Here is a 25,246-nt window from a genome sequence, read left to right on the forward strand (position 1 = left end):
CCTTTCGTCAATATCCGAGAAAATAAAACAGAAAAGCTAAAAGTATAAACAAAGAGAATTTTATTAGGCACTTTCGGTTGCTGAGGGGGAGTTGAGGTACTAGATTCAAAAATAATTAGTCATAAAAAAATAATTCTGAGTCAAATGACGAACAGTTTTTTCGCATTCTGACTAGGCTGACTGCGTGAGTGGAGCTTTTTTTTTATTAGTAATCCTTGTGTCAGAGCTGGCCCAAGGTAGAGTAAGCGTTTCGAATCGAACCATTGAGTGAAAAAAAACGCGCGCGCGGAAGAGGGCTGCGAGTGACACAAAAAAGCGCGGGGGCGGTCGGACTTCTTGGGTTTGCGCGGGGTTAGTTGGCGCCGTTGGCCAATCAGCTGTGCGGGGCGACCACACCGCCACCTACCTGTGGTCTAGTAGCATGGGCAGCGCGGCGGCGGGGCGAGCGCCTTTTCATTTTATTTTTTTTCAACTGGCCAGGCGCGCTCTCTCCCCCTCGCTCGAGCAACTGAGCCCAAGAGTCACGACGACGACCAGACACCAACCGGAACCACTGCTCCTACTAGAGACACTACAGTACTTCTCTACTTTGCCATAGGTACTTGACGCACAGAAATTTCTATTCCCCACCCCTTTTTCAACCTTCAGAATAGCTCTTTTTACGAGTTTCATTGACTTTTTTGCTAGTTTTCCGTATTTTAATTGAACTAATGAGTACTGAAAAGAAGAAAACTTAGAAGAAAAAGAAAGTTTGCTCTCTAAAATATTCGAAGAGAGTCGTGAATTTGCCATGAAGCTCGATCTATCGATTTATCAATGATTTTCATATGTGCTATTTTTTGCACAAGCTTTTTCAAGCCAAAAAGAAAGTTACCTTTTAGGTGGAAAATTTTCCCCTTTTCCGGCTGACTGGGTCTCACGGTGGGATACCCTTTATTGCTTCTCTCAGCACCAATTTTAAATATGTTCTTTTAGTTCACCCCTTCTGAGGCCTACCAGAGCAAGAGAAAAAAAAAGAAAAGATCAACGATGAGTAAAACGACGTGTTGGAACCTTCGGGTTTCGGCGGAGGCCAACCAGGGCGGACGGAAGTACATGGAAGACGTCACTGCGGTGCACTTTGAGCGAGTCAACTCTGTTGAATTCGCAAGCTTCGCCATTTTTGACGGCCATGGAGGTCGCGAGGCTTCGCATTTCGCAAAGGTAAACGTTCGCACTTTTTCATCATTATTATATTGTGCTTCAGGATCACTTGATGGGATTCATCAAACGAGAGAAGGGTTTCTTTTCGACGAGATGTGATCTTGTGAAGAAGGCCATCCGCGCTGGATTCCTTGCTTGCCACGAAGCCATGGCTAAAAAACTTCGTGAGTAGCAATCAATTCAAAATAGAAACAAATGACGTTTTTAATTCAGCTGACTGGCCGAAAACAGTTATGGGGCATCCTTGTACTGCTGGGACCACGGCCGCTCTGGTGATTATCCGTGGAAACAAACTGTACGTTGCTCACGTGGGAGATTCGGCGGTGATCATGGGCATTCAAAGGGATGACGACGCTCCGCTGGAAACAATGACTTTGACCGAAGATCACAAACCAGAAAGTCCGAAAGAAAGGAGGCGAATAGAAGCGCACGGTGGCACCGTGATCAACAAGGCCGGTGTCAACCGCGTGGTCTGGGAGAGGCCGAAGTTGAGCCACTCGGGAGCCGTCCGACGCTCTACAGAACTCGACAAAATCCCCTTCCTCGCCGTCGCAAGGAGTCTGGGTGATCTTTGGTCATGGAACGCGAAAACCAGCTCTTACGTGGTAAGTACTTCTCTCTCCCCGCTAACAGAGCATGAAGAAGCTCAAGTGACGAAAACAACTATTCACGATTTTGCTCTGAGTCCGTGTTCACGGTCAGATGATTAGCAAACGTTCCAATTTCTGATGAGCTAAATGATGATATAATTTAAATAAATACACCAAGTTTTCGTTATTTAAAAATTAATTCAGGTCAGTCCTGATCCGGACGTGGAAGTACACGACTTAAACAAATCGGGATCTCGCTTCGTCATTCTGGCGTCGGACGGAGTTACCAACATGATCAGATCACACGACGCGGTGAACATGGTCTCCGAGTTCGAGGCGCGAAAGAAGCGCGGCGAGGTTGCCGGAACATCAGCTCATGAACTGGTCAGAAACGCACTCAGAAGATGGTCAGAAAGGAACATGCGCGCGGACAACTCCTCGGCGATTGTCGTCTACATCGAAAAGAAAAAGATGGAGCCCAAGAACTGCGCGCAGAGCTACACTGAGAGCTGGGAGAGCACGAACAAGAACCGACACGTTAAGACGCCAGTGTCCGAGAAGATCGCTAAGAGGATAGCTCAACTGAGACCGCCACTTACGGAAGTGCCCCAGATTAAGACTGCTCCGCTCAAGACGTCAAGGAAGAGAGTGACTACCGAGAACAACAATCTCATCTCGCCGCCGCTGAAGAAGTCGAAATCGACGCCGGCAAAAGCATCAACGGGACTGAGCACCTCATCAGCGAGATCTGCCCGAAGACGTTCGACACGGCTGGCCGTGAAAGACTGTGATCGTGGCTTGACTCGCTCGGCTGCGCGAAAACGCGCATCTCTTTAATCCAATCGATAGGGTCTTAAAACTTATCCGAGACCTTGGTACGATCTCTGCAACAACTCCAAGAACCATTCTTAACCTCCAGAAGTCTACTACTAGAAGACTCTTTATTTAAATTGACTGTTCCTTAAAGACCTTTAAGGGTATGCTAGTTCCATGTTTATGATAATGTCAGGACCTCTGAGGGTTAATTTCATTAAAACCAACTTAAATCCAACTCTCCTTATTAAGTTATTTATAAAATCGAAAGCGAATACTTTATCTCAGGTTTAAAACTTTAAAAAAGAATTATGTTCGCTTATTTGTAAAAAATGTTATTTTTTCTGCTTTCAACACCTTTTCCTTAATTCTACTTCACCTCCTTAGTTTCCTAAGTTTCCATACCTTTGTAAAAATATATATTTCATATACATCTATTGTTCTTAATATCTCTGAAGACTGAAAGTGATCAAAGTTCACCAAAAAGAATCAACTTCCTATCAAAAACCGGACACTCACTTTCTTTCTCAAATACGCATTTCCTACCCTTTTCTAACGACTGATTGAGATAGGGTAGAGTCTACCATGTAGATAATTTTATTGTAATAAACGGAAAATGACGAGAATGACGTTTTTTCTTGCAGGCATTTGTTCGAAACACGCTCTTATTTTGTGAAAATGAAATGTAATTGAAGATCAACATTCAGGTAGTTTCAAAATGGCGACCAGAAAATAACTTGACTTAATCCTTTAGAGAAAGGGCTCAAAGAATCCTATATCGGTCAAAATAAGTGTAACTCCATTTACGCTGGGAGTAAAATTAAAGGCAAAGCGGTTCGCCACGTTGAGCTCGTTAAACCAATCGAGGATATCATGTGTGACTCTGATAGTATTTAGGAGCCAAGATCGCAATAAATGATCTCTTTCCAGAGGGAGCGTTCGTTTACTGTTCAACTTATTAATTAATAATCCAGAGGTTGACCATTACGCGATGACTTTTAGATGAAAATGCAAGAGAGACGGATTTAATGTCGAGCTTGAGGAGGCGGGGGTCACAGTCAGTCCCTGACGGGCCTGCTGCGGAGAGAGAGGACTCAGAAGAGAATGACACTGCCCCAGAGGAGCCAGCGAGGTATTTGTTGCACTTTAAAGGGCGTCTGCTTTCCAAAGTAGTTTACGACCAGCGGATGAGATCCTAAGTGATCCTTACTGATCATTTTCTCAGGCTAGAGATGTTTGGAATCAATATCGAGGATGTCACATATTTTTTTCTTCTTCTTGTTCCATTTGCGCTTTCATGGGCGATCGGATACTTCGGCTTCTCCTCGATCTTCATCGTTGCCATTACAGTGTTTGTTTACGTGATTTCCTTTTCCAAGCAGAAATACAATGACAGACACAGATATTTACAGCAGGTAAGATCAGAAAAACCACTGCCAAACTTGACTAATAATAGCTTCTTGGTACCGCCAGCGCTGTGGCTGAGCTCTCAGATGTAGAGAAAACGAAAAAGCTAAACGAAGTACGGTCGCGAGGGATTCCCACTCGTCTCCTCTCAGACTCATTATTCAGTAACGACCAGGAGCGAGCCGAGTGGCTTAACGAAATAATTTACCAATTATGGCCGTTTATCTCACGCATGATACACAAAATCCTGAAAGAAACCGTCGAGCCAACAGTTCGTGATTTGATTCCTCAGCTGAAAATCTCTTTCCAGAAAATTGACTTAGGGGATGTAGCCCCGCGAATTGTTGCGATCAAGGTATGTTTGTACATTTGATCGTTGGGATTATATAGTTTTTTAGGTCTATCCGCAGAGTGACGGCGGAGACAAGAATCGCATCGATTTCGACTGTCAGCTCGCTTGGGTTTCCAATGCTGAAATAAATGTTGGAATTCTCGGCAACCAAGCGAAGATAGAGCAACTTATGTTCTTTGGGAAGATGCGCGTTTCGTTGGCTCCATTAATGTCTGACGCGCCGTTAGTCGGTGCGATGTCGATCACTTTTTTGACTCAACCGGATATCGAGTATTCTCTCAGTGGACTCGCCAGCGTAGCCAACACTCCCGGAATCAAGTCGACTGTTCAACGAGCGATCGATGACTCCTTCGCGTCATTGCTAGTTATTCCCAAAAGAATAAATATCGATATTGCCCCGAGTGAAGTTCATTTCCTTAATTTTCGACTGCCTGAAGGAATCATTCGCGTAACAGTGATTCAAGCGCGCGATTTGGAAAACACTGACAAGATCGTATTGAATTTCGGCAAGCCGGATCCTTATGCAATCGTCAAAATTGGTTCGGATGTGGGCCAGACCGATCACGTGGACGAAACTCTCGATCCAGTTTGGCTGCACAAGTTCGGTGCCGAGAAAACAACATTTGACTTGTCAGTTTACGACTTGACGAGTCAAGAGGTATTAGTTGAACTTTGGGACAAAGACATTGACAAAGACGACTTCATGGGCGCAGTACGTGTTCCAGTCAACGACGTTTACCTCGAGTTCCAAAAGTAAATTTAAAAGTCTCGAAAGTCCGTAACTACAGTCATTTAATAGCTACTTGCGTGCGCAGGAGAAGAAAGCACTAAAGGATGATGAAAATCTGACAGAGGATGAAAAAAGCGCGCAGGGATTCTTGGAGAAATGGTTTGAAGTTGGGGGAAAAGATAATGCGCAGGGAACGCTGAAGCTGAAGCTGTCGTGGCTTTCGTTCGCAAGTGATAGTGTTAAACAAAACATTCCTCCATCTACACAGTTCAATCACTACTTCGTTGGCGTGTTCATTGATCGTCTGGTCCATTTACCTGATAAATACCGAGGTCGCCCGATTTACGTCGAAGTTGCTCTTCAATCAAAGAATGACAATAAGACGGAAAAACAAATAACTTACAATGGAACTGGTAAGGTTTTCATGACCCTTCTGTGAATAACCCACATTTAGCCCCGGACTGTTCTTTCGCGGAAGTTAAGTGGTTCTTTTGCAAAGATATCTACAATTACCATTTGACAGTAAGCGTAAAGCTAGCATTCAAGGATAAGGTCATTCCTGGCTACTGCTTCCGTATGCATCCGTGGAAACTTCTCCAAAACACTCGGTCGGATCATCCATGGTCCAAAAAGATCGAGCAAGCCGTCAACACTGAAAACGATGGAGATGAAAAGAACAAATTCAGACTATTCTACACTGTTGCTGTTCGCAAGCTGGATGGGCACGATGCCGCGTTTCGAGTTCCCAAGATCGAGTCAAAGAAAGCGCCCAAGCATGGCCATATGCCTGCCATCAAGATTCCGTCTACAAGTAATGTATCTTCGGCGAATTCTATCGGCAGCTGCATGACGCTCCAAGAACTTGGGTAAGGACCGCTTTTTTAATAGGAATAACTTTGAATGATATTCAGGGAACCATTGTGCCATTGCGAGCTTACATGGAGATACTCTCCAAACTCGCAGACAGTTGTGGTTGTCGTTCACAAAGTCAGTGAAATGTTCCCCGCAGGCGCAAAGATCAAGTGCCAGTGCGGAGATCGGGCAGCTGACACTAAAAAGCACCCTAACATCGTCAACGACAAAGTAGAAATAAAGGTAAATAGCCTTTCAGTGCCTAAACTTAACTCGTTCTAAGAAATGTGCCGAGAATACTGCTGGACGAATCGACATTCTGGTTCGAAAGGGAGGAAAGACACTCGCTCGAGGGCACGTTGACATAGACAACACTTTGCGTCAAAAAGTTGACCTCTATAAACAGTAAAATAAAAACTTGAACCTCACAGTTACAAGCCTGGCCGTGCCTAAATTGATTTTCTGTTACTATGAATCTATCTTTCCACTATCAATTAAGTACTCAATGATTCAATTATACACCTAAATGCATTCTTTCTTCAACTGCACTGTTTTAACTGATTTGCGCATCCCACCGAGAAATAAATTTGAATTCTTGTTCATGAATGTTTCATTCTAGTAGAGTTAATATTCTTGGAGTATGGAATGCTAACCGACTCCGGCTTATACACTGGATTTATATCTATCTTTCTACATGCGACGTTTACTTTTGCGAACAATTTTAAGTAAAATCCGACTCTCTTGCATGACCTTATATGCCTTTTATCAATTTATTTATCTTAAAATTATTGATCTATTTTTTCGAGCATCTTTTGAAATCTTTATTTGTAAAAACCACTGCACAAACGGAGGAAAACGTAGCTTTGATATTTATTTTAGCCTCTATAGTTCAATTGTTCTTCTTTTGTACATAATTCAATCTCAAGATCTGAACTTGATGATTCCTATTTGAAACTTTCGTAATAAATTGAAAATGACAGATTAGAATGGGGACAGGACAAAAGTTCGGTGGCCGCAATCGCGGAAAGCATGGCAAGGGCAAGGAAGGAAAAAGACGTGAACGAACGAATAAGGACTACAAAGAAATCGTGATGAACAACCCTCACTTCGAAGAGTACTACTCGAAGAACGGCACAGTGCCCAAAGATGAGCAAGTTGAGTTTTTTGATGCCCTGAGGAAGCCGCTGCCCCTCTCTTTCAGAGTTACGGGATCGACGAACCAGGCGAAAGAGCTTATTCAACAGATGGAATCAGCACATTTGAAGGACATCGAATCGCTTGTTCTTGACAATGGAAAGGTCGTTCAACCAGCTGAACCTTTACCATGGTATCCAAATCGCCTGGCTTGGAAAACGAATTTAAGTCGACAAGAGTTGCGCAAGTTTCCAAAATTATCCGGCTTTCATCAATGGATGATTGCCGAGGGCGAGTCGGGACATGTTACCCGTCAGGAGCTCGTTTCTATGATTCCGACTCTTCTTCTTGACATCAAGTCTCACTGCGCAGTGCTAGACATGTGTGCTGCTCCAGGCTCGAAGACATCTCAGATCATTGAAGCTCTTCACGCCGATGCTCCAGAAGGCAAAGTTCCTAAAGGTTTTTGCGTGGCGAATGATGCCAATAATCGACGATGTTATATGCTTGTCCACCAAGCAAAGCGACTCAATAGTCCATGCTGCATGGTTGTTAATCACGACGCACAAGTATGTAATTAAGACGCGTATGAAACTAATCTTAACTTAAGGGAATGCCAAATATGAAAGTGAAAAAAGACTCTGGAGACGGATTCGAATGGCTTCAATATGATAGAATCCTGGCGGACGTACCATGCTCTGGTGACGGAACGATGCGCAAAAACCCAGATGTTTGGACCACCTGGCGACCGAACAACACCCTTAACTTGCATCCCATGCAATTCCGAATTGCTCAACGAGGTCTTGAGCTTTTGAAGGCATGATTCCTATCATAATAGCTCTTTGACCGTCTTTTTAGGTTGGAGGAAGAATGGTTTACTCTACTTGCTCGATGTCTCCTATTGAGGACGAAGCAGTCGTTTCGGCGCTTATTAAGAAATGTGAAGGCTCCATTCGCCTTGTGAACATCGATGGGATGCTACCAGGATTGAAATATGAGAAAGGAGTGTCAACATGGCCCGTGTACTTCGACGGAAAGTTCCACACGGAGCCGAACGAAGAATCTAAAAAGGAACCCGACTCAGAAATATATTTTCGAAATCATCAATTTAAGAACGTATAGCAGGCGCATCTAAGTTTTCGTTTTTTGACAAATCGTGTCATCTTGCGCTTCTGTATTTTTGGAGAAAGTTGCACTTGCATGTAACTTTAATCGAATGTTTTTAGAGGACTTTAGTGGGGGTCATGTCAGCACCCGGGCTGACTCCCCAACTAAAAGCCTTCAATGAGGAGCTCGCCGGGATATGTTCGGAATCGCCCCCGATTTCGCGTTCGAAAATGAAAGTGGGTATCTTTTCATTAGTGCTTCTTCTCACAATTAAGGCGATTACAACGAGCGGAATGAAGGCGATAAAAATGTACAAGCATGTCGTGCAAAACGTAGAAAAATTTATATCAAAGTCAAAACCTACGTACGTAAATAATAATTGACCTCGATCTCATTGAAGACATTTAGTTACAAAGTCACTGGTCTTTATGTGATAGATGCGCTTATACGAAAATCACAAGCTGAATTTGGCCCAGACAAAGATGTTTATGCGAAGCGATTTCAAAAAGTAATGACTAATGAAACACATTAAAAAACTCCGTTATCATAGAATATGCTGATAACTTTTCAACATCTCGCGAAATCAGCAATATCGAATGAGGACAAAGAGAAATGCAAAAAGATAATTACTCTTTGGAGACGAGGAAAAACATACGAAGAGTCTTTGCTGGATGAATTAGATAGTATAATGCTTAAAAGCAGTAATTCAGTCAAATCGGTATGATTACCTCGTCAATTCAAATAATAAAGCTGGTGACTAGGAATCCATTGCTAGCAAGAACGAACCGAATCCACCTGCTGACGACGCAGAGGTTCTTATATCGACGATTCTATCGAACCCAGAGTCTGAAATGGCCCAGAATCTCGCGAAAAGTAATTCACTCATTAATCACGTATTTACTATTTTCAGTGCTCGGTGGACCTCAGCAGGAGCAATTACAGCAAATATTGTCGAAAATGAAAAATAATCAACCCGAAACCCAAACAGAGCCCATTCAAGATAAAAGTCCTCTTATTGACGAGGTAGATCGTAATAGTTGGCAGCAAGTACGAGTCTGTTCTTGGAAATTTCTGTTAAAAATATATTTCAGCCGCCGCCTCCACTTCCACCTTCTCATGGAAAATCGATACCTATCAGTACGATTCCTCCGCCAAACGATTGGCATCAGCACCCTCCTCCGCCCCACCCATTATTGCCTCCGCCAGGAGCCTGGGAGCATCCTCCACCGCCCAGACTGCCCTCTCCCAGACATGATCGTGATCATAGGTTTCTTGTTTTGCTTGTTTAATATTATCATTATTTTCTAGTCGCGATAGAAGGCGTTCGCGATCCCCAAGAAGAGATTTCTCGCCAAGACGAGATCGTTCGAGATCTCGAGATAGGGACAGCAGAAGAAGGAGAAGATCCAGAACTAGAAGTAGAAGTCGAGACAGAGATAGAAAACGCAGCAGAAGCAGAGATAGAGATCATCGTCGAGATAGATATCGTCGTCGTTCCAGGAGTAGGGAAAGACGCTCCAGTAGACGTGATGAGGTTGCTTCGTAAATCTCGTTTAAGCTTTTTAACTCATCGATTTCAGATTTCTAACAGAGAAAAAATGTGCCTACCAAGTACTAAAGAGGGAAAAGGCTGTGTTGCCTCACGTACGATTTGGATCGGAAATATTTCCAAGGTTGTTACCCTTTTTTTATATTTTTAAATTAGCTTTTCCAGGGTGACTGCACCGAAGAAAGCGTGAGAAATATGATTAAAAACGTGGATCGGGCTGATGACATAGAAGACATTACCGCTTTACACTCCAGAGGATGTGCTTATGTTGTGATGAAAACACGCGCTGCTGCTTTCAAGACTCTACAAAAACTAGCTTCGAAAAGAGGTCGCGAAGAAAAACGCAAAGTCGACTGGGCGATCAATTCTGGACTGAAAGACGCAGAGATGCAAGCATATTTTGACAAAGCAGAAGGTGCCGCCTTCATCGAGTACTCTAAGCTTCCAGAGGATATTGAGGTAACGCTGATATTGAGTCGTTCATCCTCTGATGTTGTATTGAGGTTCTCATAAAGTGGGCTCGTGGTGGAGTTATCGACATAGAGAGTATGCCGGAAAAGGTCCAAGCAGCTATTGCGGTAAGTCACGAGAAAATAACTGTATTCTGGATTTTTTAGGCAAAGGATCGGGAAAACTCTCAGTCAGTAGACATGGAGATGGACATGGACGAGAAAGGTAACATATTACAATACGAATCACTTTGAGGCAAACTTTTCAGACCCCACAAGTCAAGTGGTGGGAAATGCCACGAACTTGCCGATGGTAGGTGGGATGCCCACTATGACTATTCCAATGGGAATGCCTATGCCTGGACAAATTCCTTCTGGCCAAATCCCGCTAGCAACTCCAATGGGGCAGCATCCGTTGCAAGGAACACCAATGATGATGGGCCATCAAGGCTTAATTCTGCCACAGGGGGGTGTGCTTCCGCAAGGAGCAGCCCCAAGGGCACCTATGATGGGATTCATTCCTCGCGAACGCTTTCCTGGCCCTGGAGGTTCGTCGCCCATTACTTCGAAATATCTATTTTAATATATATTAGGTTTCGGCCCACGACCTCCTGGGGGTCCCGGTGGCATGCCGGATAATCATTGGAATGGACCGCCAGGCCACAGTATGGGCGGCCCTCGTCATAGAGGCGAGCGTTTCCAAAGCCCTCGTGGTAGATTTCCAGATGACCGTGGCTTTGACGGTGGGCGCGGAGGTCCTAGAGGCGGCCATGGATCATGGAATCGCGGCCCTCCGAGACAGAATTTCAACGATCGAGATCATCGAAGAGATCATCAAGGAGATCACCGACGCGATAACCGAGGAGATTGGTAAATGACTTAATTAAATTATACTTACTACTAGAATTAATTCACTTTAATAATATAGCCCGAAGATCTGGGGTCTGAATCTAATAATCCCACAATAAAACTAAAAGAAAAACGGCAAAAACGAGACAATTATCTTTATAGATTTGTGAATCTGTTTTTGGAAAATCGTTACGATGAATAATTTTAGGCCTGATAGATGGGGCAATGCCGGTGGGCATCAACGAGGAGATCGCCACAGAAATGACAGAAGTCCGAATAGAGATAGAGGTTTGATCTGATTACTTTTTCTTTTTGAAAATATTTTTTAGGATTCTCGAGACTTTCGCCAAATCCATCGCACGAGCATAATCCCTGGGGAGGAAGAAACACGAATGGACAAGGTTGGCAACCACATGAAATTAAACAAGAGAAAAACAATGAACAACATACCAATAACGAAGAAAACGCGCAAACTAACGGATGGCAATCTAATGAACCTAAAGACGCTGCAGAGAAAACGCAACCAGTGCCAAGCGACGAAAGCAAAACAAATGAATCGAATCCACCGTTGCATATGATTAAGTCAGAAAGAACTGATCCAATTCAAACTGATCCACCTAATGAGAGTGAAAATACAGCTAATACACCTATACATGATGAGCCAAATACTAATGGTGAGTTCCTATCCGCTCAGTCGGGTTTAGTTCTTTCTTAGATGCAACTTCCTCTGCAGCGGCGATCCAGCCTGTCAGCGGAGCCGCTGATCCAGGGCTGGAGAAATCTATTTATGATCCAGACTCACTGCTAAACTCGACAGTGAGCTCAGGTGTTGGTGAGGGCACAGGCGAGCCTTCAACAGCCGAGAGTACGGATGATAATCGTGCTCAATCCACTGCCATATCGTCGCCAGGGAATGAGTGAGTTTTCTGTCCACATTTATTCCTCATTTATCTATCCTCCTTTATTCAGTTAAACACTGTTGGCACTGCTCACCAAAAATATTGAAGAAATTTACCGTGGCCATTGATCTTCTCGAAAATTAATAATAGCTCTGAAACTTTATTTCTCTTGTCTTTACAAGCATATTTTACTGAACCTTCTAAGAAAGTATCTCTGCTCTCTCAGAATCTTATCAGGATCCAACTTGCTTTCCATCTTGTGAGACAATATCTCCAATAAAACTTTTAAGTAAATGATCTACTTCTTTTATTTTCCCCTATACTCCCTTATCATTATCTCAATTCATTTTTGGCCAATATGTATGCGTTTTTTCGCATCTCGCTATGCGGGTTGATTTTCCTATAATGATTTTTAATGAATATTTCTGAGTCGGGCACAGCATCACATTATAAAAGTACATTTATTTTTTTTTTATAAATGGTAACTAACAATTACAAGGACACAATGTTCCCTCCAGAGGGGGCAAAGGACATGAATTTGGACAGATGCATTCGTCTCCTTCCACACCACGGAGACACTGGAGGATTCTTTGTAGCTGTTCTCGAAAAGACTGCTCCTCTCCCATGGCAAAGTGAACAGAAGGAATGCCCAGACCCGACGAAAGAGAAAAAAGATGGAGAGCCGCCGCGAAAAAAACCTAAAACCTGGCGTAAAGGCACATTCAACGAAGTAAGTTCTTTTCATGATAAACATTTTTAATTGTTTTTGTAGGACCCCTTCGTCTTCATGAAAGAAACGGACACCGAATTAGAACACGTCAAAGAGTTCTACAATCTTTCAGATGAGTTCCAAATGACGCAGGTTTTTAACCGACTCCGCGAAGATAAAAAGGAGACAAGCAAGTGCAGGAACATCTTCTTCGTTACGAAGTATGTACTTGCGTCGATATATTCTGTTAGCCTTTCGTTAGGAAGCTGTCCGAAATTCTCAAGTACAACATCGAGACGATCAAATTCATCAACTCGGGTGTCCGTATTTTCGCCCGAACAGAAGGCAAAATGCAGGACGCATTATATCGGGTTACCCAAGATGGTATCGATATTATGCGATTCTTCTGCAGAAATCAAGTGACGACGATTGATCAGGTCGAAGACATGCGAGTTCTTCTCAGGTATATTCTATACTTGCTCTAAATATAACTGACTGTGACTTAGAGAAGAGACTCCTGACTTTAATCTATATTCGGACGCCGTCAAAGCGCAAATTTGGAAAGACACGAAGAATGGACCCTTTATAATCAATTATAAGCCAGCTGAAGGAGCTGGATTCTCTGTTTGCGGCTGGCGAGGAGACAAGAGTCTGCGACTCTACATAAATAAGCACGACAGGATTCATTTCTTGCACCTGATGGGAGAGCCTCTACCTGAATGGCTAAAGGTAAGTTTGAAAATCAGACTTCGGTTTCTGTAAATTTTAGCTCCAAACCAACACTAGAAGAGCGAGACATGAAGCGTCGAAGAATGAGGGCGAAGAAAAGGAAAATGGGAAGGAACAAGAAGGAGAAAATAAGAAAGAAGAAGAAAATGGAAAAAACTGAATAATTTTCATTACACCTTCTGCGGAAGAACCGAGTTTCATGCTCTCCAAACTCGACGAAAACATTGAAATACAGTGAAATGAGAAAATTTATTTTAGAAAATGGTTTGAATCTCACCCTGAAAGAATGACTACCAACAAAAAACCCAAATTTAAAGAAAAAATCGTCGCCCTCTATGACTTCGTATTTGATAACAAAACCGAGAGAGAGAACTTCTGGAACGAGTTCTTTCTTATTCGGCCTAAAAAAGAACACTTGGTTGCAAAAATCAAAAGTCTAATCGAGCCCAAGTGCCTGCAGGCTCTCGTACAGCATTCAGTGAAATTCTGTATTGAAGGAAACAAGTTTCAACGAGTCAATGCTCTCCAAACACTGGTAAGCCGATTCGTTTGCCTGAACGCAAACTTATGCATGTTCTGTAGTCTTGGATAGTCTTTGGTCTCGGTGAAAAGTTCACTCCTGATCATTGCTATGAGTTCTTGGACTACATGTTCGGCTTCGACAGAGCCGATGAAGAAATTTCCGAGTTATGTACAGCTGTTTTTGACCTGACCTCTGCAGAAAATAATCAGGCTGTGCGGATTTTAAGTATTGCTTTAGTCCTCACTTCTTGTAAGTTTTCTTTTCGAAATTTAAAACTTTAAAATGTTAGTAAGTAAGCGTGCGCAATCAGATGAAGAAAAACATTCTCGGCGAACGAATTCTGACTTCTTCTCGATTCGACGCCCAGAAAATGCTTCATATTTTTGAAACCATTTCGACAAAAGACGCCTTCGACTCTCTGCCTGTATCTCTCGGTTCCTTATGCATACACATGTTAGCCGTAATGCTGCGAATGGAGCGCCATCCAAAGCTGATCATGCAGCGAATGTCATGCCTTGACTCAGCACTTGCACTCGACGGACTTGGTTACGCCATCGAAAACGATCTTAGTGAAAAGATTAACGAAGCGATGCGTATTCCTCTCGAGACGCAAACTTCGAGCTGGTCGTCATTCATTTTGGGTAGCTCGGAACCCGAGATGGTCAAAGTGGAAGTTGCTTCTGCGGCGCTAGTCACCCTTCTAACCATTGTTAAAGTAAGTAATTGCGCTAGGAAGCTATCTAACTTTCTTTCAGGTCAATCGTAACTTTATTCCTGTACTATGTCATTGGAGAGCGCGCGAAGAGTCTGCGCATGGGAGTCCACCGTTAGCTACCTTTCTCGAATATACCTCGCTCGTTCAACAAAACATGAAAATCGCGGAGCGCAAAGCCGCCACACGAATAGCCTTTATAACACTGTCAATCATTACCGAAGACCATTTCGCCAATTGTTTCCTGCACGACCAATCCGTTAAAGTATTTAAAAGGCGAGTTATCTTTTGTAGCATTCGAGTATTTAGTTTCGCCTGCGCCTGCACCGCGCGCCAAGCAGACACCGTGCAACAGGCAACGATGAAGCTTCGCCGAACACATTCGCCGCTTGGATACTGCACATTTGCTGCGAATTTCTCGTCTCTCATCTAATGAAGGACTTTCCCCTCGATGTCCATCAAATGGCACTGGGCGTCATCCATCGACTGCTGATCTACCAAAAGCGTGCCAGGTCGCGACTCAACTTTGACTGGAAGCTTGTTTGGCAGAGCATCGTCCTTCTCCTTAAATTCGTTTGCTCAAATCAGAACTCGCTGAGCAGCCGCCATGCCGCCTCCCAAATTCAGAAACTAGTCAAAACAGCACTCATTGTGATGAACATATTCATTTGCTGCGGAGACGAGATCTTCATGAGCACAGCTCATTACGATAAACTCTATTACGAGCTCATACGTGTGGCTTCCGTGTTCGACAAAGTCGAGCAATACGCTTTCTCGCAATCGCAGAAAACCAGTGAATTGAAAAACCTTGTATTCAACATTCGACAGATACAGTCTCATTTTAACAAGATCCTAGTAAGCTCTCACACGCCTGAACAGATCCTAGATATTATAAAGGTATTTTATCTGTTTGGATGGTAGCAAAGAGGTTTTCTTCTAGGAAAATTACTCGTGTCTGAGTTTACGACTTCTGGACGGACTGGAAAATTTCGACAAGCTCAACCACGAGAATGTAATCGACGACATCGTTCCAGAGCTCATGAGCAGCTGCAAAAGAATACTCCAATTCGACTCTATTGACTATAAAAGACTTTCCTCCTGAAGCCTCTTCATTTTGCCTTGCTGCTACGCGCCGGTGATATATTTAATAAAGTACTAGATATTTAAATAAGTGAAATCACTTCAAAATGTTTGTGTTTTATTTTGAGTTACTTTCTTGGCTTCGTTCTTAAAGCAAGCAGCCGCAGAAATAGGATAAAAGAACTTTTCTCTCAGAAGACTTCTCACGTCAGAATTGTTTTCCTTGAAAGTGCTTATTTTTGTTGAAATCTAAACTCACCGTTTTTTCGTGGTGTTCTTGGTTGAGCATGAATCTATCAATAATTTCTGGGATCGGCAAAGCGATTGCTAATATCCCTATATTGGCGCATATGATTGCTTTCAATCGAGATCGATAAAAGTGAATTCTTGAGATCACCGCTAATTATCAAGTTAGTCTCATCCTGAAAGTCGCCCTAGAAAAGATGAAGGAACAATATCGCCGTACCCAACTGAAATCTATCACGATTTATGTTCGATATTTCGACGAAACTCACCCGTGCTCTTCGTTATCCCCCGAACCAGGCCGATGCGGGAATAGAAGTGAATTGAGAGTTTGGATTATGGCGTTCGATTGCATACAACACTTAAAACAATACAGAAAAAGTATTCGAAATATGATTAAACTAAGGTTTACCTGTGGACCAAATGATAGTCGACAATAGTAGCAAAATGAGCAGAAAATAGAGATCTTCTAGTGAATCCCGCATTGTCTGAATCATAATGCGCAGGTTTTGACTGTGTCGGGCCATCTTCACAACGCGGCAAACACGGATCAGGCGAAAAACCCGAAATGAGTTAATTCTCTGAGACATACTTAATCAATTAAAAAAAATATGCTATCACCTCAAGAGAGGGGAACATGTCGATGAAAAACGGTGTAACGGCAATAATGTCGACTATATTCATCCCATCCTTGATCATTATTACAAATAAAAGTCTTTTAGAAAAGATTAACCTTTATGAATGCTTTGAAAGTTTCACATGTTCTGTAGCGCAGGTAGATTTCGATGAGAAAGAAAAGAGATGTCACGACTTCAGCGTAGCGAAATAACTTTTCAAAACTTATCGCAAAATCCTTCAAGAATGGACTGTTTGCTTCGGAAGCTTTTTCTTGTAAGGTTCGATGTATGCCTTGACAGAATCGTCGGTTTCGAGAACAAAACAGCCGATCGACAAAATAGTTGCGAACAGGCTCAACCAGCTAAAGATACTCGCCCACATGCTTGAATGAGGATCGTGCACAAATTCATACAGTTTCCGACTGTTTTCGTTTTTGAAGCTTTTCGTTACTGGTAACTCGTCCTTCAATAGATGATCTTGGAGCCCAAAGAACATGATTTCATCAATAAAAGAGTCGAGGAATAAAAACTTTGGCCGGTGCAGTTTGTCGGACTCGCTCTGTATGTACGAAAAAATCGGGTCAAAGTAGCATGTTCTCCGCTCAAAGCAGTAAGCTTCCTCATCATCCCTGTTTTTTATTTATCAATGTTTTTCATAGAGAGCGAAAAGATAAATACGATAATAAGACAAATATCTTTAACCCAATAACTCCAATACATCTCAAGCACATCATCCTTCAAGAAAACACTCCCTGAAAGACGCTGAAGTTTGTATCGATTTACCCTTTGTTAAGTTATGTAAGCCTTTTTTTATTTTAATAATTGTTTGCTAAGTTTACTTTTATATAACTCTTTCCGATACGTAGTTCCCGAAATGCAAAAAGAAACAAGCTCCGAGCCTTCTCTCTCAAGTTTTTGTTCGCTCTTTACGGAACTAAATAAATAATCTATGAAGAAATTATTTTCACTTTTGCTTACTTTCGACGCTTTCGAACTTCCCAGTACACATCTAATAGAGCGTTACTGCAGGTAATGCTATTTCTCCTCTTGGGTTTCTCATCAATAGCGAGGTTCATTTCGCAGTGAAAACAAAAACAGCTAGAGGTTCGGAAGAAGAAAACGTATGATTATTTGACGAATTTATGAATTTTTTACGGAATGCTGGAATTTCGAGCAATGCAGTAGCTGATTTCTAGGTCACATAGATTCCTCATCTCTTAATTTCTTTCGAGTACATGTCCATATGTTCTCATTTTCAACCTGTAAATTATAAGCTTCAAAACGTTGACCTTTTGCATGACTAAAACAAGATAAATACCGGACAAAAGTCCTGAATCATTTTCACCATCAATTAAAACAAAACGAAAACAATTCCACCTCAAACAGAGCGTTGCTTTCTTCGCCTGTTAAATTTGACTTCCTCTATTCAGGAGACTGGTTAGGGATTTTCGATATGTATTTGTGACGGAACCAAATAGGCCACACCCGAATCGTCCCCAGCAGGTCCCATTCAGTAATAATAACCACTTAAACATTTCATTAGAATTATTTTTATACCCAGCGCGATCGACGTATCAGTTAGAAATGTGCACAGTAGAGTTCGACTTCTCTATCAACGAGCTTACTTCCCAGGTAAATCCCTATTTACGAACATTGTATATTTTAGTGTTTGTTTTCTTGGGTGGAGGGTTTGCAGACGCAAATCCTTGTATATGAAAGGAGCAGTGATAATTCGCGCCCTTTTCCACAAACAAATGCCTTTTCTTAATGTGTATATAAATTTAAAACGATTTAAATGAGCTATTTCTTCTTAGATCGAAGGTACCAGCTCGACAACGTCCAGTTCACTTAGAGACATCGATGCGATTTTTCAAGAGACGCTTTCTTCTCACACGAGCACGACGACGAGCAACTCGCCTGAACCTTCTAGTGATCCGTTTTTCATAAATTACGCTGAGTCATTCGAGCATCAGCTGCAGCCGACTTACTCTTCTATGGATGGTTGTTCTCAACAAAACCAGCTCACACCATCTTCGACCAGTGAAATAACAGAAGGCGTTTCATTCTGTGAAGAGAGATTTTACGAAGACCCACAAACAATACAATCCTTTCAGAACTCAATTTATCCTGAAGTTGACGCGAGTTATGGAGCATACCAACAATATGATTACGGAACTGGAAATAATATGATAAGTCCTGAGCACATGCAATACCAGGGGCAGAATTGGAACTCTATGGCGAATCCTTCGCAACAAATTTACCAAGAGAGGATTTTTTTTTAGTCAAACTTGTCGCTTTTTTTGCCAAAAATAAGTCATTGATTGAAAATCCTATTGTCAGGCAATGCTCAAATGCCCTGCTCATCCTTGATGGCGACTTCTAATAAGCCGCTCGTTCGAAATCAACGAAGACACAATTGCGACTTGGAGAAGAAGAGAATCCACAAATGCGCATATCCTGGCTGCACAAAAGCGTATACGAAGTCGAGCCATTTGAAGGCACACGAACGAACGCATACTGGAGAGAAACCTTACAGATGCAATTGGAATGGATGTTCTTGGCGTTTTGCGAGAAGTGATGAGCTTACCAGGTAGAAGCAAATTTTGCAAGAATCAGGAACTTCAATTTAAGTTTCAGACATATGAGGAAACACACAGGTGCAAAACCATTCAAGTGCCTAGTTTGCAGTAGAAGCTTCTCGAGGTCTGACCATCTCGCTCTTCATATGAAACGTCATATATGAAAAACCAGCCTTTTTGACCCTGTAATAAAGATATATAAATTTAAAGCAAACTTGTGAAATTTTCTCTCATCTAAACCCGGCAATAGAAAAATCCACAATATAGTACAGATATAATATTGGCGATTCCGTTCTGAAGTCGGAGGAGAACGGATATAGCATTGATTCCGGAGCGTCGGCGCCCAAGCTTTCGTCCAGCACAGTCCCCAGGGGCGTTTACTTTTACTAAACTTATTATTTTGATATTTTTGTTATTGACACTTTCCCCGGCGCTAGAACATGAATATGTTCTTGAGCTGCGGCCGGCGCAAAAAACGGAGCCGCCGTGGTTCTAAGAGACCAGACTCAGCTCATCAGAATGTCTCAGGAACAGGAAAAGACATTTTTAAGGAAATGTGAAAATAAAATAAATTTCTAAATAATTCCTAATAGATACTCCCGCCTCCAAACGGAAAGCAAAGCCATTTCAGCGGATGCTTATTCTAGGAGACATTGGCTCCGGAAAAACTACAATTTTTCAGCAGATACAGCATCTGTACACACCAATTTACATCACGAGAAGAAAGAAAATGATGCTTGAAGACGTAAAAAACGCGCTTATGGAGACAATTTGGACATTATTAAGATGTACGTGTTTTTTTACGCGACCCGAATTGAAAAGATTAAGACTTGGCGGAGGAAAATATCCCCCTTGAATCTCCGCAAGCAGAGCGATCTCAGGAGTTCTTTCTTCAACTTGCGATGGTCGATTACAATCCAAACAAGTCGGCTTGCGACGATGTTGAGACTTACTTCGATCATGTGACGACAATTTGGTCTGATTCCTCTATTCAAAGGTGCTTACAAAACGCTTGTTTCCGATCATATTTTAGTGTTTTTGAAAATGCGTATAAAAAGTCGCCGATTCACCATAAATTTGCGAGTGCAGGAACTGTTCATATCTTTCCTTGCTTCTAAGGGCATATCAATTTTAATACGATTCCGAACTGTTTACAGTTGAATATTTTATGGGCAAAGCACAGTCTATGAAAACGAACTCGTATGTTTTAACGCGAGCGGATACCCTCAGGTAAGACATATACTTATTTGGCCTGGGATCCAAGTGAAGACAGCTTAAATTGCTTAGATTCTATAATAAAGACGGAAATGGAAGTCAAGTCACGTGCCAAGTAACAATAAAAGACGAAGAAGGGTACGATACAATTGCACAATCGCAAGATACTTGGGAGACGGCGATAAAAACGGAGCAGGAAACGCTGCTAAATACAAAACTCCAGATCACAGATTTGCCAGGCGATTGGGGGCACAGAGGAAAATGGATCCAATACTTCAATAAAATCGACAGCGTTATTTACACAGTCGATAGCTCAGCTTACGACATTGAGTCTGAGTCTGGCATAGTCGAAAACGCGCTTCGAAACTCGCTGGAGATCTTCAAGAGACTCTGGCACAATCGATGGCTCAAGAATGTCTCTTACATTGTCGTTTTGAACAAGATCGACCTGCTCGCAGAGAAGTTGAGAGTCGACGATAGCTTCGCGATCGAGTTTCCCGAGAGCATCGATCATTACTATTCATCGGTCGCCGAGCCGGAATTGGCCGAGCGATTTCAAGATCCTGAGCTGGCTAGGATCATTAGCTTTATTCGAAAAATGTTCACTGATGTTGCCTTACACGATTACGCCGAATTCGACCGCCTAGAATGCCACCTTGTCGTAAGTTTTCTCTCTTTCCAAAATAAGGAATAAACCTAACCCTAGACTGCTATTTCCCTAGACGACGTGGAGTTCATGTTCAACACGAGCCTTTTGCAAATGCAAGGTAACATTTCCGCTCGAGAGTCTATTGATAATTTTATGCAGATAAATACATCAATTACAAACGCGAAGAACAACGGAAAAACTCCACTGCTGCTAGCTGTAAAACCTAATAAACTCGATATTTTCGAATGCTGGCCTTTTTTTAATCAAGAGTGATCAACTTTATGGTTTCTGTGTTACCACTTAGTCGAATTAATTACGCACCTTTGCTTTAGCTCCTCAAGTCAACGCTAATTTTTTTCGAAGCAATGAGATTAAAATACCTGATTTTTATTCATTGTAACTTCGCATACCAACTACAAAAAGTCGCCTCTCTCGCCGTTGATGCAAAGAATTACACTTCAAGTTCACTACGGAACAGGGAATATCCAACTCAAATCAGAGAAATTGCCGATGTTACTGTTGGCTCCCCCTTCAAGGAAATGGCCAAGAAAAATTGATGAATAAAAAAAAACATTTTTAGAGTCAGCAAAAGTTTGTAACCTACTTGTCGAGAGATTTTCAAACACTGAAATTATTTCGAATGGCTTCAAATTCCAAGGAAAGGATCAGCAGTGCAGCCTAAACTTAGATTTGTCTTGATAGAATGAAATCCAATGAAAGAATGCCTATTTGGAGAAGACTCTGATTGCAGACTTCATTCGACGGGGCTTGACAATTTACAGAAATGTGGAAGGTTTGTTTCAGCTGGAAACTAAACGTTCACTTTTAAGTCGGTCATAAATCAGCGATAAGCTTGGAACAGAGCCCTCACAACAGAGAGCTGTTTGCAATAATCATCCAGAACGCCAGTTTCTCGGACGAGGGAATGTACTTTACAGAGTTCGAAACGGAGAACTCAAAGTACACCAGCGACTTGGTTAACCTTTACGTCAATTCGATCGGCCCCATCATGGTGGAGGTGATCTTCTTCACTGTCGTGGTGCTCAGTTTTTTGACGATGTTCTGCATTGTTCATAACGTTCGGCTGTGGCGAACGTATGGTGGATTCTGCCGCCAGAACTATCCAAAGTCGTCGAAATCTTCAGAAATTTCTTTTCTAAGAAAGTCCTACGATGATGTAATTCTTTGTTCTACCTATAAAAGGATGGTTTGACAAGGCTTTTGTTGTTTTTTTTTGTTGCAAGAAAACTTGTTGAAACTAAACCATCAACAGTCCGTATATGCCAGTCGCGACTCTTTCGTGCAAAAATCTTCCAAGCAAAGTACAAGATATTTGATACAACTTCAGCCAACAATTAACGCAATAAAGATTGAATTCCAAAACTGATATATTGATTTTCTTGTTTTCAAATCTGCGCTCTTGGTAACGATTTGTCAAAAAAAAGCATCGGGTTTTCTTTTGCCAGAGGAAAGAAGATTGACAAAGGAAAAGTCGTTAAAACGGGGCTCAGCTGTGCCCTTTTGGAGATAGCAGCGGGACCGGTGGAGAATAGCCACCAGATCGGCTACGTCAAGGCCACGTCGCTTTAACCAACGATCCGAGGAAAGAGAAAAAAGGAGAAATACTGCTCTTCGATCCTAGTAAACGTATATATTTCGAATGCAGCTGCGAATTTTCATCCTTTTACTTGCACATATTTGCGCAGAAACAGGTGAGAGAAAAGTCTGTGAAACTGTGCCGACCTTGGCGACCGCCTTGACATTAAACTGTTAAAAGAATTGCTTATTTAGGGAATAAGCCAAAGAAGAATGTCTGGAAGAAGTCAGTAGGAAGGGGAATCATTGAAACTATTTAATTTTCTTACAATTATGATTATTTTCATTACGTTTCTGATCAAATAGAAAGCCCTTAAATTATCAATAACCAAAGAATTTTTTTTTAATTTCTTCATTGAACTATGCTGATGAATTAAAAAAAAATTTTTTTGGAAGAAGAGAGATAAGAAATTCGAAAAAAGAGACACCATAATGTCGCGCCAAAACGGGAGAAATCGAATTTTGCGCGAAGTCAACTCTTTAGCTTTGCGCAGTGGCAGTATCGTAAACGATGAGGTTTATCCGAGTTGCGATTATTGCTAATTGAAAACTATACCCAATACCCCGCCATGCGGACGTGAAATACCGTCCACATAGGCAATTTCTGAAGGAGGCTACGGTCTCCTCGTAATCCTTGAAAATCTGAAACCAAGCTCGTGAGTCGGTGCTCGCCAAGCGGGAAGTACTGTCCTGTTTTTCAAACTAGAATTACCTCATGTTTTAAATTGCTTGCCTGACTATCATCATACTAGGAACAAAAACAATCCCTAAAAAAGGAACAGGTGCCACGAAAAATGGGGCGAAGCAAGTCGAGAAAAACGAAGAAAGCTTTATCCAACTTCCCAGTGGAATACAAAAAGCAGCCGAGCTGTTTGCTGCTTACACAGACAAACCGCGCAAAATCGCCACCTACTATTTTAAGAAAGTTGCGAAAGAGAGCAAGAAGCTGTGGAAGAAGTTTGTGAGCTCGGGATTTTCAGTGGAGAAACTGATCGCCACGCAAATCGCGGCACTGCTAGTTTATACCATCATTTCGTCGTTTGTGAAATTCATCACAAGAACAAGCAGAAGTCGCCGTGAAAATAAACTGGTCAAAAAGGTTTATGTCGCCACACCCAGCCACGCTGTCGAAGAGTTAGTTGCTAACAAGAATCAAGTACTAACAACTGCGGATAGGCTCCTATCACTTTGAGTAATGTCCGAAGATTCCGTAATGAAAAGATTATAGGCACGACGAAGGCCAAAGTCGTTTCTGAAAGTAAAATTTAAGATCCTCCAGCGAAACAGAGAACGAAGGAAGTAATGAAGAAATTGACGAAGAAGAGCAAGTAGAACAAGAATCAACTGACAATTCCGATCACGAAACTGCTAGTCATCATTCAGAATCAGAACACGAATCATTGCCAGAGATTCGCCGTACTCCCAGTACCCAAATCAATAGACAAGTTTCAACATCCAACGATGAATGACAATCTTTCTTTACACATGCGAGACCCTTGATATACACATTCTAGATTGACATTTTGACTGTAATAAACGCTGAATTTTCCATGTGAAGTGAGTAGCAAGCTCAAGACAAAAAATGCTGTTTTGTTATTCCCGGAATGACAAAGTCGAAAACGCATTAGGAGAGCCTATTACTTCCGTTTATTGATCAAACTTTTACGAGCTTACGGATCACACGAAAGGCATAAACCGACCAAAACAAAACTCCAAGAGAATTTCAGATGAGAGACTTATACCTCCGAATTGGCTATATCTTCGTTGGCGTTCTTTTTTGGTCAGCGAATCATTTGAGCAAGTTGTACGAAATTCAAGTGGCACAGGAGAAGTATTTCCACGACAAGATCAAAACACTTCAGGTTTTTCTAAGCCATTTTCATGGAGTCTTTCTTTTCAAATGAAATATTTTGACTGACCATGCATCAATAGCGATCAAATATTCGTCAGGGTCCAGAACCGATCCACGACGAGAAGATACCTACACACAAAATAAAGCTCCCTTCTTTACCCAAACTGCCATCGCCGAATTCGAATGGAGGTCTTCCACTTACAAGTGAAAAAGAAGATGATAGAAATAACGCCGTTGTCGACAACACACTTCAAGAAACTCCGATAAATGATAAATTTATTTTTTACAATAAAATGCCAAGAGGTAAGAAAAGTTGTCTAGGCGCAAATGCAATCTTTTACATTTACTATTCAAAGCTGGATCTTCGACGTTATATGCAATCATACAGGAGCTCTCCGGGAAACACAAATTTACCTCTCAGAAAATCTCTTCCGGGGAGCTACGCGACGACAACCCTGCAAAAAATGAGCCGATTATCCAATTTCTAAAGGGGAAGTCACTCAATAAGTATTTCCTGACAAAAACACATTACTGGCTTGATTTCGCCGAGTACGAAATGAAACAACCTACATTCATTAATCTCATACGAGGTAGAATTTGAATTTTCTTTTATTTTTCGTAGCCCGACTCTATTAAGATCCTGTCGAGTGGTTTGAGTCAAGGTACAATTTTAAAAGGAGACATCCGATTAATGTCAAGTTCGGGTTGAATTCTAACATCTACTAAATTCGCCACGAATAATCTGATTAACCCCGGCGTAGACAGCGAGCATTTCTGAACGCGAAACATTTGAACGCCCAATTTCAAA

At 42.0% G+C, this 25,246-nt stretch overlaps 8 protein-coding genes and 1 non-coding gene across 10 annotated transcripts; all 9 read left to right on the top strand.

The window, feature by feature from the left end:
• Positions 1 to 438: 438 nt before the first annotated feature.
• Positions 439 to 3,232, top strand: LOC145707431 (protein phosphatase 1D-like). The gene is made up of 5 exons (XM_081784956.1): positions 439 to 598; positions 976 to 1,203; positions 1,247 to 1,367; positions 1,417 to 1,808; positions 1,998 to 3,232. Exons 2-5 carry the CDS (start codon positions 1,030 to 1,032, stop codon positions 2,628 to 2,630), a joined length of 1,320 nt encoding a protein of 439 aa, XP_081641082.1. The 5' UTR covers positions 439 to 598; positions 976 to 1,029; the 3' UTR covers positions 2,631 to 3,232.
• A 348-nt stretch (positions 3,233 to 3,580) lies between these two features.
• On the top strand, positions 3,581 to 6,901 carry LOC145710029 (extended synaptotagmin-2-like). The gene is made up of 8 exons (XM_081787711.1): positions 3,581 to 3,738; positions 3,832 to 4,021; positions 4,063 to 4,368; positions 4,412 to 5,118; positions 5,165 to 5,508; positions 5,550 to 5,961; positions 6,007 to 6,190; positions 6,231 to 6,901. The coding sequence occupies exons 1-8, from the start codon at positions 3,635 to 3,637 to the stop codon at positions 6,354 to 6,356; spliced, it is 2,373 nt and encodes a 790-aa protein (XP_081643837.1). The 5' UTR covers positions 3,581 to 3,634; the 3' UTR covers positions 6,357 to 6,901.
• A 27-nt stretch (positions 6,902 to 6,928) lies between these two features.
• On the top strand, positions 6,929 to 13,602 carry LOC145710030 (RNA cytosine C(5)-methyltransferase NSUN2-like). Its single transcript, XM_081787712.1, has 9 exons — positions 6,929 to 7,650; positions 7,692 to 7,898; positions 7,940 to 8,150; positions 12,373 to 12,389; positions 12,434 to 12,664; positions 12,707 to 12,864; positions 12,906 to 13,106; positions 13,150 to 13,372; positions 13,413 to 13,602. The coding sequence occupies exons 1-9, from the start codon at positions 6,934 to 6,936 to the stop codon at positions 13,530 to 13,532; spliced, it is 2,085 nt and encodes a 694-aa protein (XP_081643838.1). The 5' UTR covers positions 6,929 to 6,933; the 3' UTR covers positions 13,533 to 13,602.
• Positions 8,272 to 12,231, top strand: LOC145710028 (uncharacterized). 2 transcript variants are annotated; one of them, XM_081787709.1, is made up of 18 exons: positions 8,272 to 8,424; positions 8,464 to 8,552; positions 8,597 to 8,696; positions 8,739 to 8,906; positions 8,950 to 9,061; positions 9,099 to 9,235; positions 9,280 to 9,455; positions 9,497 to 9,722; positions 9,769 to 9,861; positions 9,903 to 10,196; positions 10,241 to 10,315; positions 10,355 to 10,412; positions 10,456 to 10,734; positions 10,780 to 11,056; positions 11,244 to 11,323; positions 11,365 to 11,709; positions 11,751 to 11,952; positions 12,005 to 12,231. In XM_081787709.1, the coding sequence occupies exons 1-18, from the start codon at positions 8,326 to 8,328 to the stop codon at positions 12,006 to 12,008; spliced, it is 2,814 nt and encodes a 937-aa protein (XP_081643835.1). In that variant the 5' UTR covers positions 8,272 to 8,325; the 3' UTR covers positions 12,009 to 12,231. The 2 variants fall into 2 exon arrangements, with proteins under 2 accessions (XP_081643835.1, XP_081643836.1); XM_081787710.1 differs by having other exon boundaries at positions 10,361 to 10,412.
• A 7-nt stretch (positions 13,603 to 13,609) lies between the features above and the next one.
• Positions 13,610 to 15,769, top strand: LOC145710031 (armadillo-like helical domain-containing protein 3). Its single transcript, XM_081787713.1, has 6 exons — positions 13,610 to 13,907; positions 13,955 to 14,144; positions 14,189 to 14,610; positions 14,651 to 14,872; positions 14,917 to 15,504; positions 15,548 to 15,769. The coding sequence occupies exons 1-6, from the start codon at positions 13,659 to 13,661 to the stop codon at positions 15,707 to 15,709; spliced, it is 1,833 nt and encodes a 610-aa protein (XP_081643839.1). The 5' UTR covers positions 13,610 to 13,658; the 3' UTR covers positions 15,710 to 15,769.
• A 2,334-nt stretch (positions 15,770 to 18,103) lies between these two features.
• LOC145708350 (uncharacterized) lies at positions 18,104 to 18,896 on the top strand. The gene is made up of 2 exons (XM_081786012.1): positions 18,104 to 18,179; positions 18,362 to 18,896. The coding sequence occupies exons 1-2, from the start codon at positions 18,132 to 18,134 to the stop codon at positions 18,827 to 18,829; spliced, it is 516 nt and encodes a 171-aa protein (XP_081642138.1). The 5' UTR covers positions 18,104 to 18,131; the 3' UTR covers positions 18,830 to 18,896.
• A 1,398-nt stretch (positions 18,897 to 20,294) lies between these two features.
• LOC145708843 (G protein alpha s subunit-like) lies at positions 20,295 to 21,265 on the top strand. The gene is made up of 4 exons (XM_081786542.1): positions 20,295 to 20,356; positions 20,414 to 21,002; positions 21,048 to 21,108; positions 21,150 to 21,265. Exons 1-4 carry the CDS (start codon positions 20,295 to 20,297, stop codon positions 21,215 to 21,217), a joined length of 780 nt encoding a protein of 259 aa, XP_081642668.1. The 3' UTR covers positions 21,218 to 21,265.
• Positions 21,266 to 23,068: 1,803 nt separating this feature from the next.
• Positions 23,069 to 23,209, top strand: LOC145710679 (U4 spliceosomal RNA). Its single transcript, XR_014135063.1, has one exon. It is a non-coding gene; the product is annotated as a U4 spliceosomal RNA (small nuclear RNA).
• A 1,082-nt stretch (positions 23,210 to 24,291) lies between these two features.
• LOC145708845 (uncharacterized) lies at positions 24,292 to 25,164 on the top strand. The gene is made up of 4 exons (XM_081786543.1): positions 24,292 to 24,448; positions 24,519 to 24,741; positions 24,795 to 25,028; positions 25,076 to 25,164. Exons 1-4 carry the CDS (start codon positions 24,314 to 24,316, stop codon positions 25,162 to 25,164), a joined length of 681 nt encoding a protein of 226 aa, XP_081642669.1. The 5' UTR covers positions 24,292 to 24,313.
• Positions 25,165 to 25,246: the final 82 nt, after the last annotated feature.

The sequence above is a fragment of the Oikopleura dioica genome, chromosome XSR (assembly GCF_907165135.1).
Source record: "Oikopleura dioica chromosome XSR, OKI2018_I68_1.0, whole genome shotgun sequence".
NCBI lineage: Eukaryota > Metazoa > Chordata > Appendicularia > Copelata > Oikopleuridae > Oikopleura > Oikopleura dioica.